The sequence below is a fragment of the Anopheles ziemanni genome, chromosome X (genome assembly GCF_943734765.1).
Source record: "Anopheles ziemanni chromosome X, idAnoZiCoDA_A2_x.2, whole genome shotgun sequence".
Lineage (NCBI taxonomy): Eukaryota > Metazoa > Arthropoda > Insecta > Diptera > Culicidae > Anopheles > Anopheles ziemanni.
In genome coordinates this window covers 6491390-6508877 of record NC_080707.1, presented here as the reverse complement: position 1 = coordinate 6508877, position 17488 = coordinate 6491390, and the positions used below count along the sequence as shown (strand labels likewise).

Here is a 17488-nt window from a genome sequence, read left to right as displayed (position 1 = left end):
CGAACAACGCGTGAACTGTGTTGCGTGAAGTGAAGCAGCCCTATACTCATTCAAGTACAGTTCACGCATGTTCTAGTACTCCATTTTATAACATTATACCGTCAAGTTGCGAGCATTTTCGTTAGGCTGGTCCATGTGGTTGGTTTGGGTGCCGTACACTAGCTAACATCTTGTCGTGTCACATCCCTGTTCGGCTCATCTGCAGCTAGATCCTCATCCCGCACTGTAGGTTCCCGCTAAAAACTAAAGTAGAATTAGGCTAAGGTAGTCGCTCTTCTTCACGTGATTTTGGTGATGGTCTGACGGGTCTGTGTCTCGTTCGTGATTGGTTATGGCTTCGAGGCATCCGATGTTGGGACGGAAAACTTAGATTGAGGTTGTGGCTTCTCCCATTGGTGGCAATCCTTCTCTGCGTAAATGTTTGAAACGGTTGACAGTTGAGGTTCAGGTGTAAAGGGTTACTAATGTCGGTCGATTGGTGTCTCTAACGTGGAAATGGCCTCGGTGGGGTTTGCGTTGATGGCGTCGCACGTAGCCCTGTCCACTGCGAATAGTGCGTTCTACATCCACACTACTCTCCGTCTCCTCCGCCCAAGTCGTTCTAGTCCTCACACAACTGACCCTGTCCTTGTCTCGCCTACCCTAGCGTTTCGCGACAAAAGCTGGACTAGAAGCCGCCAGCTAGAAGCCGGCCACTACCGCACCCACAGCTACAGGGCGATCGACGCAGGCGGTAGGCGATTGGCCGGATTGCAGCAGACGCACGAGTGCCTTAGCCGTAAGTTGCGCTGGCGAGCGGACTGCTGGCGTCGGTCGGAGCAACTCGTGGCCGGGCATTGGCAGGCTGGTTGGAGCCGGTCCCCAGCGCCAGCACCGTGCCCCTGCTCCGTACTGCGGCCGCCGGGGATGGCAGTGGTTGTTGCCGTTGGGCGCAGCAAGCTTCCGTGCCGATAGGAGCACCAGCACCTGAAGCAGCACCGGCAGCACCGCAGGGGAAACCCTTGGCCGTGTGGAGCGAGGGAGCGATCCCATACCAGGGACCATCTACCCAAGGCGTGGTAGAAGATATCCGACACCGAACGGGTGGTGGCCCACACCACGAACGACCTTCCTCGAATGTAACGCGCGTAACGCCACTTAACCACGTTCGGACAGTAGTAGTGTCAGTGCCACTGCCATCAGCCGACAGCCCCGAATACCAACGCTACGTTATCCCCTGCGAATCGAAGTTACCGAATATCCACGCACCGGCAAGCAGCTTCGCGCCGGGCACGTTCCAGGCATCGACCGGCCACACTCTCTCTCGCCAGCCAGTTGTCGACTCCAGGCCCTGATCTCATCGACTGTTTCTAGCCGCCCGGTCTAGGCCATCTTCTGACCACTGCTCAAAACGCACGACGCCGTTGGCCCGCTAAGTTTAATAGTCCTCCTGTCGTCGTATAGGGTCTACCACCCTCCCGTCTGTATTAGAATTCGAATATATAGATATACATTGCGTCACCCGAGGAAGGCGAAGGAAGAACGAACGAGGGTCTCGCAAGTCTCAGTGCCTACTTAAATACAACATAGACCACACACCAACCGACACACACAAGCAACCACACACGTGTATAGAAATACCTAATATAGTAATATTTGGGCAAGCAGAAGAACATTCGGCATATCGGCCCCGCGATCCGTACCCACGATCTAGTCAATCGCTGAGGTTTCATCTCATAGTAGTGTAAGTCGACGGTGGAACCAGAAGCGGCAGCAGCAGCAGCAGCAGCGGCGAGTGCTAGCAGAAGAGCTATAGACAAGACTTTCAGAATGAAACCGAACGATATTGTGGAATCTGGCGGCGGCGGCGGCGGTGTTGCCGCCGATGGCGCGCGCCGGGACAGTGTCGTCCCGTTCGATACGCTGGACGCGGTGCTGCTGGACAGCCAGGGCCCGGTGGCGCTCGGTTCGCGGGCTGCCAGCGTCCGCTCGAGCATCTCCAGCGCCGGCACGGCGCCCCTTCCGCACACAGTCATTTCGCTCGACACGGCCATGGCGTTCCGTGCCGGGCCCGGTACCGGTGCCGTCGGGGGCCCGCAGGCCACCGAGTTCTACCGGGTCGATGACGATAGCTATCGCCCGTTCACGATTTACGGTGGAAATGGTGAGTTCGTTTATTTTTCGTTTCGTCTTTCTTACTTTTACCTTCCACTGTTCGGCTTCTCCTGCCAGCAACGTTCTTCCATTCCTGTCTTGTTGCTCTACCTTTGTTTGTTTATTTTCTTCTCACTTCTCTTCTTCTTTAACTTCAAATACTACTACTTACAGTACCAACCGTTTCGGTTAAAGTTCGATCAATTCTTTCGTCAGCTTCTTTCTGATATTCTTCTATTACCACTTTTACATTTATTTTCTCTTTTCTTCTCGTCTTTCAAGTTGATTTTACTACTCTAGTTACTCTCTTTACATGTTATATCATATATTTTACATCTCTTTTTACTATGATTATGCTACAACTTCTTTATAAACCACTCAACGAGATGGCCTATTCAGGCAAAGGTGTAGTTGTATGTACCGAGTTTTCGTACACTAAGTCTCGGTCAATCGAGTTCGAGTTGTGTGCTGCAAAACACCTTCACCGTCTTCAATCGAACAGAAATATACATGTCTGCTCAAATCTTATTCAGCATTTCCGTGGGCTATCGGTGACTAAATAGTTCGACCATATATATTCTAGGCCCGGAGCGGTTCGGTACCTGCCTTTGACGGCTAGTACTAAAGCGTGATTGATCATGATCGAATCGGTTGGAATTCAGTGTGATGTTCCGTTGTGTTTTTTTTCTTTTCTCCACGGAATGCAGTTGTTGATTGCAAGGTTAACGCAGCTGTTGTACCTGAGGCGACAAATGCGCATCGCTTCCGCACGCGAATCGGTTTCCGGCGATTCGAGTAAAAATAAAACAACATTTTCGCGGAATTTATGGTCCTCATCGAGAGCGTGCTGCTCGAGGTAGCGGCTTATAGACAGCGAGCAAAACGCGCCCCCTGCCATGGTGAGATGAATCACCGTTACGAATCGTAAGGTTACGTTCGAGCAGTCTTACATTGCCTTTACATTATCGGATGGAGCATCACATGCCTTCTCCCGCTCCCTCTCGACCCCTTCTCCTTCAATTCTGCGTGGGAAAATGTTCGGCGTGTTTGGGGTCCAGCAAGTAGAGCGGGCTTTCCGTCTGGTTCAGGGGGCTTCAAACTTAACATTGGTCCGTGTTAGCCGTCTCTCCTTTCGTCAGGGTTGAGGTTTTTTTTTTTTATATACATACCGAAGTTGCTACTCCGACAATTAGACACCGGTGCCACCACCAGCCCCCGCCCGTCTAACGATATGCAGATATGCAGATTGCGTCGGTTACCCTTAACCTGCATCGGACCGGGAGGGGGGAGGTCCACCGGCCACCACTTGCCTCTATCGCAACTAATCTAGCCAAATTAACTTCCACGAGCTACAGCTAGCACTCGCGCCGTTGTCTCGGGCATTCAAGTGGTGCGCATCTCCGCGTTCCAACTTTATTTCAGTGGAGGTTCTGGGAGAGGACGGGAAGGGAGAGATGATGCGGTTGGAGACAGCACGCCGCTGTTTAGCGCTGGCTCGAAGTCGAAACACCGCCACCACCACGCGGCCATAAAAAAGGCCGATCGATTAAGGGAATCTGGAATCGAGATTAGAGGACAGGACGCGATGTAGAGTGTGGCTCACGCAATTTAAATCACGACCAAAGATATCGCGCCCGACGGGAGGGCGGTAGATTGTACCGCCGGGGCTATACACCTAGTGGTCGTCAAGTGTTATCCACCTTATCGGCGCTCACCCGACCGGTGGCAATAAACGACCGAAGTCAAAGGGCTGGCTGGGCGATAATGATGCGAAGGTGATTTTATTGTCCCCAAGGAAACTCTGCTCCCGTTTGCATTAGTCACGCTTTATCGGCATTCAGCTGCACCAGACGAAGTCGAACTTCTAGCCTGGCGCCTTCTGTCGCCAACCTTTGGTCCCTTTACTTCTGCCAATATCTAGAACTTGGGACACCCTCTGCCCGTCATGTAACCCGTCGTTCCGTTCGGTGTGTCAACCTTGGCGTCCCTCCAAACACCAAGAACACATACGCCACATGAGCAGATGCTAGTAAGCACGTGCCCGCTTGTAAGGACCGGTCACGGTTTCAAAATAGAACTCCCAGGACCATCTCGGCCATCGGGGCATCGAGCTGATGACGATGATGGGTGATGGTGAGGCAATCAGCCAACCGTTCGGCTGCGCCAATTAGTCCGTCTAAAGTCGCGAGTCGTCCTTAGCCGATGCCAAGGCACTGTAGAGTCGTATCCCGCGCACGGGAGGAACACTGGGATGAGGGACGGGTGTTATCGACTACCAGTTGATTGTGAACTTCCACGTCACGTTCCACTAGCAGAGCGTTCCGTGTGTTGGGTGCGCTCGTGTGAACAATGGTGACAGAAGAGGACATAGGAACGCACGCAAACTGGTCGGACATGGGAAAGTGGACGCAAATTTTCACAAAACCCGTCGGCAACAGCTATTCTTCACCTACCTGAGAGCAATGGAACTAACTGGTTTGCTTGTTAATGGCCGGAAGAGGTCATTTTTCAGCTATTTTTTTTTTCCTACTCCCAAACTTGCCAAACTGGTGAAATTACTCGATCTCCCCGGGGACGGGGGACGGGGAGGGGGGTGGGGGGCAGAGAAGCTCTAACTCAAACACCTCGACACCTCTCTGCCGATGTGGAAAACGTCCCTTTCCCCCCCTCCCCCAAACAAAAGCAAACAATCGGAAAAAGACAATTACACGACTCCTATCATACGTCCCAGGTGACATCTCTATATGTCATGTGTTTGTCGTGTTTGCACCTTTTTGTGTGCAACCCCCCCCCTCCCCTTCAGTACCTTCTTCCTATGTCCAATCAGGACGGACAACGGGTTGAACAATAGATAAGGGGTAGTGAAAAAGTGAAACCATGATGGAAAAACAGCGACATCAATTTAGCGCCTCACCCCCGTGTCGGCGGAGAACTACATCCGAGGCCTGGGAATGTACTGATAGAACCGGTAGGGCAAAGGTAGGGTTTTCGGGATTGACGGAAAGAGATTACAAGTATGTGTGTGTTGGAGGGAGCGAGAAAGAGCGGCAGATAATTAGGCAGCTTCCACCGCTAAGGTACACACGTAGGGTAATTAATTTAGTAGCACTGTTGTTGCACCTGTCGGGGCAATAGCACAATCAAGTTATATTATCTGTCAAATCATCTCCCTCATATAAGCCTATTATCATGCTGTTGTGTCGTAGCTGCTGCTACTGATGATGATAGTGACAATGATGATGATCATGATGATGATGATGATGATGCTACTGATCGGTCACGGTCGCAATGGGGAAAGACCTTCAGAAGAAGCGGGTTGTGGAGTTGGGTTATCTAGGAATGTATTGTCTACCCGTGCAGTCGTCACCGGCAAATGACGTGAGGCCCGTTTATATTTGGAACAGGTGTAGTTTCTTTCCAGTGTAGTGCTGCTAGTGTTTTGGCTGTACAGTTGAATAAAAAATGTGCTGAACGTAGCCGCTTCGAGCTGCACTTGTAGAGCGTTGAGTAGCATGCGTTAGCTTTAGTCCTTATTGTAGCTCCAACAGTTCACCGTTCTGTTAGGCCCTTTGTTCCTAATCTGGATCGTTTCTTTGTATCTCTCCTGTAGCAGGTGATGGATCCGGAAAGCCAGCGTCCACCACCGGCTCGCTGAGCTCGATCATCACCACATCGATTGCGTCGTCCGACCCGGACCGTGGTGATCACCGTGCGAGCAGCAGCTGCTACACCGGTAGTTTGGCTGGCGATGTTGGAGATCTCGCCGGTCCGTTGGAGCAAAAGCAGCGTCCCGCCGTGACCGCGTTGGAGCGCGCCGGAGACGGTGGTGGTGATGCCGATGGCAACGCAGGCGGTGGCAACGCTGGGTCCGAAGTTGTGCCCGCCGGAGGAGATGGGGGAGACGGTGGGCACGGTCCGGTCGCCGCCATCCGGACGGAGAAGTGGTGGCAGACGACGCTGCAGATCGCCGTACCGTTTTTCATCGCCGGGTTCGGTACAATCGCGGCCGGTATCATCCTGGGACGCGTAGAGGTAGGTAACGGAGAGGTATGAACGTTTATATAAGTAAGGATGTGTGGGCTCTCCCGTGGGCTGCATGAACCCACCTACTACACTAACGTTCCTCGGTCCGGTCAAAAGGTCTGACCGCCGCAGCGCTAACACACTTGCATGGCTTCTACTCTCTACCACTCGACCTACTTGATACCTGATTCTCCAAAAGCCTTCCCCCCTACTGCGATAGAATGGGCCAGTGTCTCTCATACGCTGCAGATAACGCCGCGGAATGTGCAACTCCAGCAGGTTCGCCATTGACGACGCCGCGCAGGAGCCATCAACAAACCCGAGTCGACATGGTCGCTGATGAAGTGGCTCCAGCCGCAACGCTCCCTGGTGTTCACCAACCGGCCCTGCCGGTCGAAATGAGCTGATGTCAGTTGAATGTTATGTCTATTTTGTCAAGCCCTTGTCGTACGTTTGGTATTCCACCTTTTCTTTCCGCTCGCCAACAATCGTAAACGAATCAAACACCTCCCAGATAAGTGTCCACTCCCGTGGCACTCACCGGAGACCTCTTTCGCGTTATCGGTCCGTTGCGTGATTCTGCGTTGACAATTCCCAGATACTTCACGGCGTACTCCAGCGCAGGCTGTTTACCTGGCGCGAAGCTGACTTCGAGCCCGCGAGCGAGAGGTGTTTTTTTTCCCCCCGGACTAGAACATTTCACCCGGAATGCTATGTTTACTCACGCGAAATCAGGACACATACGCTGTGACAGACATAGACTGAAGATTCCAAGTACATTGCACCCTCCAGGGAGTAATCATTCCAGCGCTTTTTGACCGCTTCGTCACTAAGTCTACGAATCGAGCGGTTATCTTAAGAGACGTCGTCACTCCAAGAATCGTGAAGCACAGGTGTGTTTCCTTTGGTGGGAATCCCCAATCGTTTGAAGTTGGTGACCTGCAAGTATCACCTGTTGTCATTACACTCTCCACCGGCATAAGACGTTATCACCAACCAGACTGGACTACGTTTAGAACTTACCTACGTATAAACTTATTTACCCCGATGACTGATCGATTGGTCCTTCCAATATTTTAATTTCGCAGGGACGCACCACGATGGGCATTGACATCGGTTTGTTCACATACCTGTCTCCGGTAGGCCTCCGGTGTGCTGTGTTGTGTGTGTTGTTACCGATTTGATCTGTTTGGTGTGCCTGCTTACTTACTCTTTTCCCGTTGCCCTCTTCCGGACGCGTTCATCTCCACGACAAAAAGTCTACGACGACTTGGACTCATGAACTCCCGTGACTTAGAATTGTGTGGCTGTGTGTCAGTTTGTAGCGTGCGATGTTTGCGATGCGATATCCTTCACTGTCGTAGTCGCCGAAGGATAGTCATATACGGCATTACTCCATGTGTCCATCATCTCACCAGTCAGTGCTTGTCGGCGTGAGTGCCTTCACACGCGCGACACATCCTCCCGTACGTCGGCGAGCTCATGGCGACGATTAATCTACTCACGGACAAGGGCACCAGCGCCTTACCTTCTCGAGTGCTGGGGCCCACCGTCATCATCCAATCAATCAAAGCTCCATCCTTACTGTAGCGTAGATCCAGCCATCCCCATAACACGTTGCTTTAAAGTTACCTTCTTCTATTCCACTCACCTCCCAATAACCACCCGGGGATCACCTTCTCTCCAACGCCAATGCCATCAGAACTGGAATGTCTTTACCCAGATCTCGGAGCTGTTCATCCTGGTGCCGGCCCTGCTGGGCCTGAAGGGTAACCTGGACATGTGTCTGGCGTCGCGCATGTCGACCCAGGCGAACCTCGGCAATCTGAACGGGACGCGCGAGATCGTCAAGATGATCATAGGGAACATCGCGCTGGTGCAGGTGCAGGCGATTGTTGCCGCGTTCATCGTCTCCATCTTTGCGATCGTCGTCGGTGCGATCATGAACCAGAGCTTCCAGTTCGATCACGCGATGCTCATCACCGCGTCCAGCATGTTCACCGCTACGAGCTCCTGCTTCGTGCTCGGTACGTCTACCCGCGTGAAGCGCCGTCTCCTGCGCCATGACACTAACTCCTCCACTGCTCCCAATTCACAGACTTTGTGCTGGTCGGCGTGATTCTCTGCACCAAGCGGTTCCGGCTGAACCCAGACAATCTGGCCACGCCGCTCGCCGCCTCCATCGGCGATGTCGTCTCCATCTCAATCCTCTCCGGCATGGCGTCGCTTCTGTTTGATCACATCAGTAAGATGACCGCACCTCACGGTAGACATATTCCGGAAGGTACCTAAATCGTGCTTTTACTCCCTTGCAGAAACGCACCTCTGGGTTACGTTCGTCATGGTCACCGGGTACTTCATCCTGCTGCCGTTCTTCGTGTTTGTGGTGTACCGGAACAAGTACACGAGCCGCGTCCTCACCTCCGGCTGGGGTCCGGTGCTGGCCAGTCTGTTCATCAGTGGGTAAGTGTGATCCGCGTGCGAGCTGCGAATTGTCTGATGTCTAACGTACCTCTCATTCCTACACACACCCCAGCATGGGAGGTCTGGTGCTCGACACGGCGGTCGGCATGTTCAACGGTTTCGTCGTGTTCCAGCCCATCATCAACGGCATCGGCGGCAACCTGGTGTCGGTGCAGGCGAGCAAGATCTCCACCTTCCTGCATCAGAGCTCCATCCTCGGCATCATACCGCCGCACGCCAAGATCGCCGAGCTGCCGTGGAGGGCGTTGATCCGAGGAGGTACGCAGCCCCGATTGTTTGACCTCCGTTTCAGCCTCACCAACCCGCACGGGTGTGTTCTCCGCTCTTCTCCTCCACAGTGCCGTACGCTAAAACTGCGCGCATTCTCATCATGATGTCGATTCCCGGGCAGGTGCTGTTCGTGTTTGTCGCCGACTACATCCACATGTCCCGCTCGACGATCGGCTTACCCTTCGTACTGACCTACCTGTTCGTCAGCACGCTTCAGGTGAGCCTTCAGCGCGACGTAGACGCAGCGGAGCGAGGTGCCTATAATGCCCATCATTTCAGATCATGCTGCTACTGTACATCGCCCACGTCATCATCCATCTGATGTGGAAGCTGAAGATCGATCCGGACAACTCGGCCATCCCGTACCTGACGGCCCTCGGCGATCTGCTCGGCTCGAGCTTCCTGATGCTGGCGTTCCTGTTCCTGCGCTCCATCGGACACCCGTACGGCGAGGAGCACACCGAGCAGGTCGCCGGCTTCACCCTGCTGACCACCGAGCCGTCGTACAACAGCACCGTGCTGTCGGACCTCATCCACGAGGCGTCCGGCTTCTAAGTACGGCCTCTCAGTTGCCGGCGTGCGGAGCACTAGGAGCCGGAGTGGTTGTGGGTTGAACGAACGATGGGTGCCTGCCCTGCTTTTTCTCAAACAGTTTCACCCCGCCCCCCCCCCCCCCCCACGCCCACGCAACGGGTCAATAATTTTGCACCAAAATATTTAAAACAGAACTACATAAGACTACAGACGGCCAGTTAGCGTACTCTTATTATATATATATATATATTACCTAGTAAGTAAGATGGATGGCAGGGCAGAGGAAGCGCGCGAGAAGCAGACGGTGGAGAACGCAGGGAGAAGTTGTAATGCGCGTAAAACGTGAGACGCTAGCCCATTTCAGACGGGCGGGAAATTTAGGAACGAACGGACGCCTAGAGCCGAGTGGTGCACCCTTCTCGAACCTCCCCTCCCCTCCCAAACAAACATCCGGTGATGGTCACTGGATCAGCAGCAGTATTAGCAGAAGGAGTTGGTCTTGCGGTTTTCTTTTCCTCATACATTTGCTGCTAAGCATTGTGCGAAAACATCTGTCGATTAGTGTGAGTGAGGTTTTTGTTTTCCCTTCCGGCACCGTGTGCCTCATGCTCATCTTTTATGCGGAGTATGATTTCCATCCTTGCCACAGGCGGCCAATGATTTTTCCTCTTTTTTTTTACTATTATCGGCTCGCAACCACTCGCCCGCTTGCTTTCGCGCTCTCGACAAAAACAATCTAGACCGTTTGTTTGTTTCTATAACTTTTAATTAGGACCTAAGCAGCACGGCAAGAAGCATTTCGAGCACCTCGAGGTTAGAAGGAGGATGAATACTGTTAGTTAGGATTTTCTATTTCTCTTGTTCGAAGACGCTCGTTTGTTTGATTGTTCGTTCCGTTCCTTGTCCATTACATTTCACATCGCCAAACGTTCCATTTCCATTCGATATAATCTATTCTGTATAGTAGTTAACAGAAAGGCACGGTTTTTGGGTGGGGGAGGGCGTTCATACCACACGAGCAATCCCCCCCCCCTTCCCCTCCCCCAACTGCCGCGTTGTAAAATAAGTATTTAAAGAATTTCGAACTCTGGGCATTGCGCCGCACTAAGGGGTGGATAGGTGAGAGACGCGCTAGCAAAGAATAAATGCATGTAGCAATGTTTAGGAGGAGAGATATAGAGCGAGGGAGAGTAGGAAAAAAAAAGAAGGATTAAGTAAGGAACGCCGGGACGATAGAGTCGTTAGGACGATGCAAACCGGGGGACAGGGGTTGAGCGGTTAGGACGGAACTACCAAAATGTACAATAAAAGTTAAGCAGTTATAAAATTGTGAATCCTAGAAACGGCACACGGACGCCTCCCGTGTGTCGGTAGCGAACGAACCAAGAGAGAGAGAGAGAGAGAGAGAGGACGAGGGGGAGAAGAAGTAGCGAAAGAAAATTAATCAGACCTAAGGTGCAGGTGATTTCCGTCGCCGGCGTGCCCGGGATCGAATATTAGTTAGTAGGTGGTGGAGCGGTAGGTTGTTTCAAGTTACCAATCTGTGTAGGCAAACAAGGGGAAGAAAACAAGAGAAACCATTACAAAACGTTGAACTTTTGCTCAAGGAGCTTTCCAACGGGGAGAGGTTGAATGTAGTAACATGAAACAAACAGCTAGCTGCACTGAACAACAACCACAACACAGGGCAGAAGATAACAAAAAACATCTTAAAGACAGATCTCAACGGAACGTTGTACATGGTTAGCGAAAATGGAAGCGAGTAAGAGCGAGAGGTCCAAGTTACTGTTCACTTAGGAGATAGTAGAGCTTAGCTAGTAGTGGTTGTTGTAGGGAAACGAAGGGACTCGCTGGGAGCTGGGAGAACATGGCTATCCCGTCGTTGAAGGGTAAGATGTGTGTGTGTGTGTTTGTTCCGCCCAACGAAAAGGGAGGAAAAGTTGGTTGACCAGTTTTCCACCCTCCCGGGGAATTGCAGCGCCACAATTCGCGTGCCACACATAATTGAACCATTTTTTTTCTTTTTGTACCGAATGTGAAATCAAATAAAACGGAGCAACTTGAATCGAGCTAGCTAAACCGTTTACATTCCCCCCTCCCGCCCCCCGCGTGCACGAAAACCCGTTCGCACGACAAGGAAACAAGTAGTCGTACGGTTTGTTTTTAATTTCTAATTTTAAGTCTGTCTCATAGTAAAATTTAGCCAAAGAAAGCGCGCTACTGTGGAGCATCTAGCGCCAGCCGGAAATTATAATTTTTAGTAGTATTAGCAACTAGTAACGAGCACATTGTGAAAGTTTCAGATGTGTACTATTTGTTTTTCGCTAAATGCCGTACAATGGAAATTGAACGATCAAAAATGAATCCGCACAAAATACTGGATCACCAAGGCAATTGACCAAATGGAATAGGCCGGGAATTCATTGAAAAGAGCAAAAAAAATATGACAATTATTTTTATTTTGTGCAGTTATATGCATAACGTTTGTTATAAAAATTGGATTTTACTATTTATGTGTTCCCTGTTCTTATACGTTCATGCATTTTGTTTTTTGGTTTCTGCATTAGCTCCCGTATCGTGGAAGGAAATCTCCTTTCACTTCTTCTTCCCAAGAACATCTCTTACTTTTCCACCACTTCGTCTAAGACGAAGTTTTGTGGTAGCCTAGTATTTTTTTTATGGGGCGAAACTCTGCAAAATTGGGTGTTGGTACCAAATGGATCTTATTGGCCCTGTACAACCTTAGGAAGCACGTAAATAGTAAAAACCTATTTTTATAACAAACTTTATGCACAACTGTATAAAAGAAAAATACTTGTAATTTTTGTTTTGCTTTTTCGTGGATTCCAGGCCTTGTCAATTTGTCCACCAGCGCTCCAGTATTTGGTGCGGGCTCAGTTCTGACAGTTCAATTTCCATTGTACGGCATTTAGCGAAACAAAATAGTACACATCTGAAACATTCACAATGTGATCGTTACTAGTTACTAATACTACTAAAAATTATAATGTCCGCCTGGCGTCACTAGAGGCGCCACAGTAGCGCGCTTTCTTTGGCTAAATTAACTATGAGACAGACTTTATGTTCTAGTAGTACCACATGAAAAAAGCATCAAAGAAGTGCCTAAGACGAGCGAGGAAAGATAGCAATGGACAGGGAGGAGAGTCGTGACGAACGGAAGAATCTTTAATCGGATGCGTGAGCCTCGTGCGGGACATCTCTGGGAATGGAGTTTCGGAAACTGCTCCTTTTTTGGCGAACCACCATTCAACGAGGCTGAAACAGATTCACTCACAACGCTAGTGCCGAGGGACGACCATTTGCCAGCGGGAAAGGGAAACACCGGGGGATTCTAACACTCTCCAAATAGAGGCTGCCAAAACAAAACACAAAAACGGAACCCGCGAAGCGATCAATTCGACCTTTTTATTCTGTGACAATAACTTTAAACGATCTGTAGTTTCCGATTGGTCAATTGGAGTGTGCCCCGGCTTTGGCACACCAATACATCAACTTGCGAGCGTGATAATGTTCCGACAAAGGGTAAAGAATTACGTAAAAGGATTCGGGTTCGCGATGAGAACGGAGTCCGAACCGACTTCGGAGATTTAAAAGGTCCGTTAGGGAATATAAAAAAAACCCCGCATAAAGAGGACAGAAACGGATCGGAAACGGCGTAAAGAAAACGAAACGGTACTAAACTAGAGCTAGTGGCACGAATTCGGCAAGTGGCTTTGCCGAAGGAAGACGCCAGGAAGAGTGATTTCGTTTCTTCCTAGCTTTTACCCCGTTTTTTTTTTTAAACTGCGATATTCAAAAGGCGTCGGAATTCGAGTTCCGTGGGCAACTCGCTTTGCCGTGAAAGGGAGACGATGCGAATGAAAGCAATCATGATAGCAAACAACAGTTCGGAACCATTTGCAATTCCACATTTCCACCTGCCATCGGAATGAAGGAAGTTTGTTCTTCTGTTTTTTTTTGTGATCTCATCTCAACAAACAAACCGGGGCAGAGGCGGATCATAGGGTAAGCGAACTAAGCAGCTGCTTGGGGCCTTCGAGTTATCGAGGACCCCGTCCTTTTTGCCCATTTTTTTTATTTTAATGTTGGATTAATTTTTACTATTTTTCAAAAAAGTTGCATGTCACATTTTTTAGGTTTTTTAGGAGGAACAAACGTCACATTTTTGAGGTTTTTTTAAAGTTCAAATATAAAATACTGATGCACTAACATATATAAAAGCGATCAGTCTAAAGATTGTTTTGCAGAAGAGGAAAATTCTCAGAACAGTTTTAGGATAATGGACATGGAGTAGCAAAAGTATTGCCTTGCTCATTTCCAAACATAGTTCTAACGCGTTTGCACTGTTCTAACCTTTTCTTTTCGAACTTTTCACTCAAAGGAACTTTTCCAGTTTTTAAGAGGCTCAATAACTAATTAGATTTAAAAACAATCAGCTTACTCGTCAATTTTGTTCATAGAAAATACTATTCGTGAAAATTTATTCTCCTAGGAAGTTGGCAAACATGGTTTCGCATGAAGTATGGTTTTGAAAATAAGGCTTTTGGAATTTAAAACTTGGGATAATATTGAGGAAATATTTTGTTTGCAGTGTAGATGAATTTTTTTTATATTTTAAAATATAAGGTTGAGTGTAATGTATGTTTTTGGGACCTACAACTTGTAGCTGCCCGGGGGCCTCTAGAACAATTCATCCGCCTCTGAACCCGGGGTGAAAATTATCTATTGCGCATGGGAACACGGGATGGTAAAGCGTAGGAAAAGCGGAAAGCGGCCGGACTGGGAACAACACACAGAACTGAGAAAGAGGAAAAGAGCAAGCAAGATGAGAATAATTTAAAAACACACACAAATCCTAATTAAATGAAAATATATCTATATATTATATGTATACATGTAGAACCGTTGTACTGGAGCTGGCGGATTGGCGGATTGACACGAGGCTTCCGCTGTGTGATACAAGGGGGAGGAAGGAGCAAACCAGAATCGAGGAGCTAAATCGAAGGAAAAATCAAAGGCAGTGGCGATTGCGGAAGGAGGTTGATGTGTGGAGAGTGCGAGAGAGAGAGAGAGTATATTTTTCCAGCAAAAATTAACTTAAATGTTCAATTGCGAGTGCGAGATGTTCCGCCTATCTTAAGGCAAAAGGCTAACGTGATTAGGTGAAAGTGGAAGCGACTTAAATTTTGGGAAAGTAGGAACACGGAACACGAAAGGTCTGGAATTGAGCTGAAGGGTAAACACGTGTGTGTGTGTTGGAAGAAATAAAGCGAGAGGAATTATGGAGGAAAAGTTACATAGGACAATAGGTTAACAGGCGAAGGTCGGAGGGCGATGTGCTGCTGCGGAACGGAAAGCAAAACCATACAAACGAAAAACCAATGAATCACAATAATAAACCGCGAAACCAAAACGAACCACTTGTACACACACACACGAGCGCGCGCGCAACCGGAAACACCGGTCAAGCGGTTCCCCACATGGACACTGCGCACCGGAAACTCGTGTAATTCTGTGTACGTGTGTGTGTGTGTGTGTGTGTGTTTGCGAGTGGGGCTTAGCCGCGTGATTTGCTCTCGTCGTGGCACTCGTGTAATTTAATCATCGACAAATTAAATAGAAGTAATAAAAAACAAACCCAAACATAACACTGTTTGCATTTAATTGGAACCCGATTTCATCCGGGTAGAAAGAAACTCCAAGCGGGAGAGTGTTTTCATTTTGAGTATTTGAGTTTCACAATCTTAAATTTTACTATCTGCAGAAAATGCTATTTTTTAGTATTACCTTAAGTCGACGAAACCAGATTAATACACATTTTGCATTTACTATCTAAATGGGTTTCCACCTTAGTGGAACCATTTGAAGCAAGCATGACAATAGATAATCGACGTCCGACTGTATAAACAAACGATAAGCCAATCCATGAAGTAATTATAAGAGTTGCAAAACTTATGTATTATGTTTTTAAGCACGTTTTAAAGTTCTTTTGCTTTATCGCTTAGAAATAATGTTTTGTGTAAGCTTGCGGGATAGGTAAAGAAAGGTGATCACATATACAAAATTAAGTTCAAAAACAACATTGACTACCCTTAAATCTAGTTTATAGGTCTAGTAAACTACCCTTAAAATCCAGACCAAAAGGTGTTGCCTAATACAATTGTATGTATGTCATCAAAATTCACCGCTTTTTGAGTCAAGCCAACATTATTTAGTTGTAGAAGAGGAAAAGGAGGAAAAAAGATGCTACGACATTGATACTCATTAAGTACTCTTGCCAATATTGAAATTGCGTGTTGTTTAAGAGCACTTCTACCGTCACTCCACGATATGTACGGTGTGAAGCTACTAAATGAAGTCTGAGATGAGATTGAGCACTTACACTGTGACCATAAGATTTAGAGACCCCAAATACTACGAAAATGATACCCATATTGTATTTTATCCATTTTTGAACTAGGCGGTAGGATGGGAAGCTCCCCTTACCCCTTCCTCAAGATGGATGAAATTATATCTACCGTATAAAGGTAGACTTAGTAGATTTTGCGTTGAATACATGTGATAAAAATTAACGCTTTTCGTTTTGAGGATTGCTATTGTTTCACTGAAGAGGAGGAGGGTAGAGGGAGCCTGGGCTAATATTGAACATTAAGAGTAAGGCCATTCGATTTATAGACCACAAATACCACGAAATTGATGCCCATATTGCCTTTTTACCATTTGTGTGGTATGGGGTAGTGTTAGAACCCTCCCCCTCCTTTTCCCCTTCCCCTAGATAAATGAATTTTTAACCCATGCTATGTCCCTACGTAAGCAGCATGTGCACCAATTTTGGTGAAAATCAGGTGAATAATCGTTGAGCTAAAATTGTTTTTCTTTAGCTTTAGAGGGTAGGTGTTTGGGAGGGGTTGGGAGGTATGGGGATATCAACAAACGAAGTTCAGATCATTCAACCTTGGAAAATTAGTTACCTTCCTGCCAAGTTTGGTGCAAATCGGACCGGTAGATTTGGCGTGATGCGAGCACATACATATATTTACATATTTATATACAGACAACGTTGACTTTTATATATTAAAAGAAGAAGAAGAAGAAAGAAAATGTACGCCAGGCGTTTTCTTCTGCACACTTAAAAAAAAACACCAAACGGAAAAACCTGTTTCATGAAAAACTGACTTTAGATGTGTGTTTTTATTCACTTTGACTCTCGACAAACATCGATAATAACCCTGTATAATGAAATATGTATATGAACTGTGTTGTGGCTTTACACTTTTGCGTTTTGCTCTCTTTGCCTTATGGTGGTTCTTTATTTCGGTTTCGGTTTTACATATGTGTACGATAAGTGCTTCCATTCTCACCGTTATATACTTTTCATATGACATGTGTTTCTTATTTGATTGTTTTCCTTTTTACTCCTTACTATACCATCGACCTTCTAAAACAAATCTAAATAAAAAACAAAACTGCATCCAAATGGAAATGGTGGTTACCTGGTATATGGTATACCTTCTTTTTTCTTATCTGTTAAATGCCAAAGCTAAACATTTCACCATTCGGGATGGCTTTTAAAAAAAAAAGAACCTCTTACTTAGAAGCAATCCTCGATGTTTGCTAATTTATGTAGTATATATATGTATGTCTATTCCGCTAGAAGATTATGCATAGTTTAAATGGGGCTAGAGAAGTAACGTAGAAAGGTTTTGGGTTTTCGATTCTCTAAAGAACCACAATAGTAATAGTGTCTACTTAAAATGAACATTACTGAATATAAAACCGTACCAAGGGGGCAAAAAAAAACCGAGCGGGTTACTCGAAATCCAATATTGCTTTGAAATTCCTGGGACGTAAACTCGATCGGAACCGGAACCGGAAGAGTCATCTGCCATCTCTAGTTTGTTTCGTAAACTTCACTCTGTTTTTTTGTTTTTCTCTACTCATCCGTTTCACCTCCTCTAATATCACTGGGTATCGGGTTGTTAACGCTCCCCTGCACTGTCGGAACAACGCGCCGGATGCCCTT

The 17488-nt window shown here is 47.8% G+C and overlaps 1 protein-coding gene across 1 annotated transcript; it reads left to right on the top strand.

Annotated features, from left to right (window-relative positions):
* Window positions 1-1364: 1364 nt before the first annotated feature.
* Window positions 1365-9465, top strand: LOC131290643 (solute carrier family 41 member 1). Its single transcript, XM_058319806.1, has 8 exons — window positions 1365-2143; window positions 5744-6165; window positions 7859-8183; window positions 8255-8401; window positions 8472-8619; window positions 8693-8898; window positions 8979-9127; window positions 9190-9465. Exons 1-8 carry the CDS (start codon window positions 1810-1812, stop codon window positions 9463-9465), a joined length of 2007 nt encoding a protein of 668 aa, XP_058175789.1. The 5' UTR covers window positions 1365-1809.
* Window positions 9466-17488: the final 8023 nt, after the last annotated feature.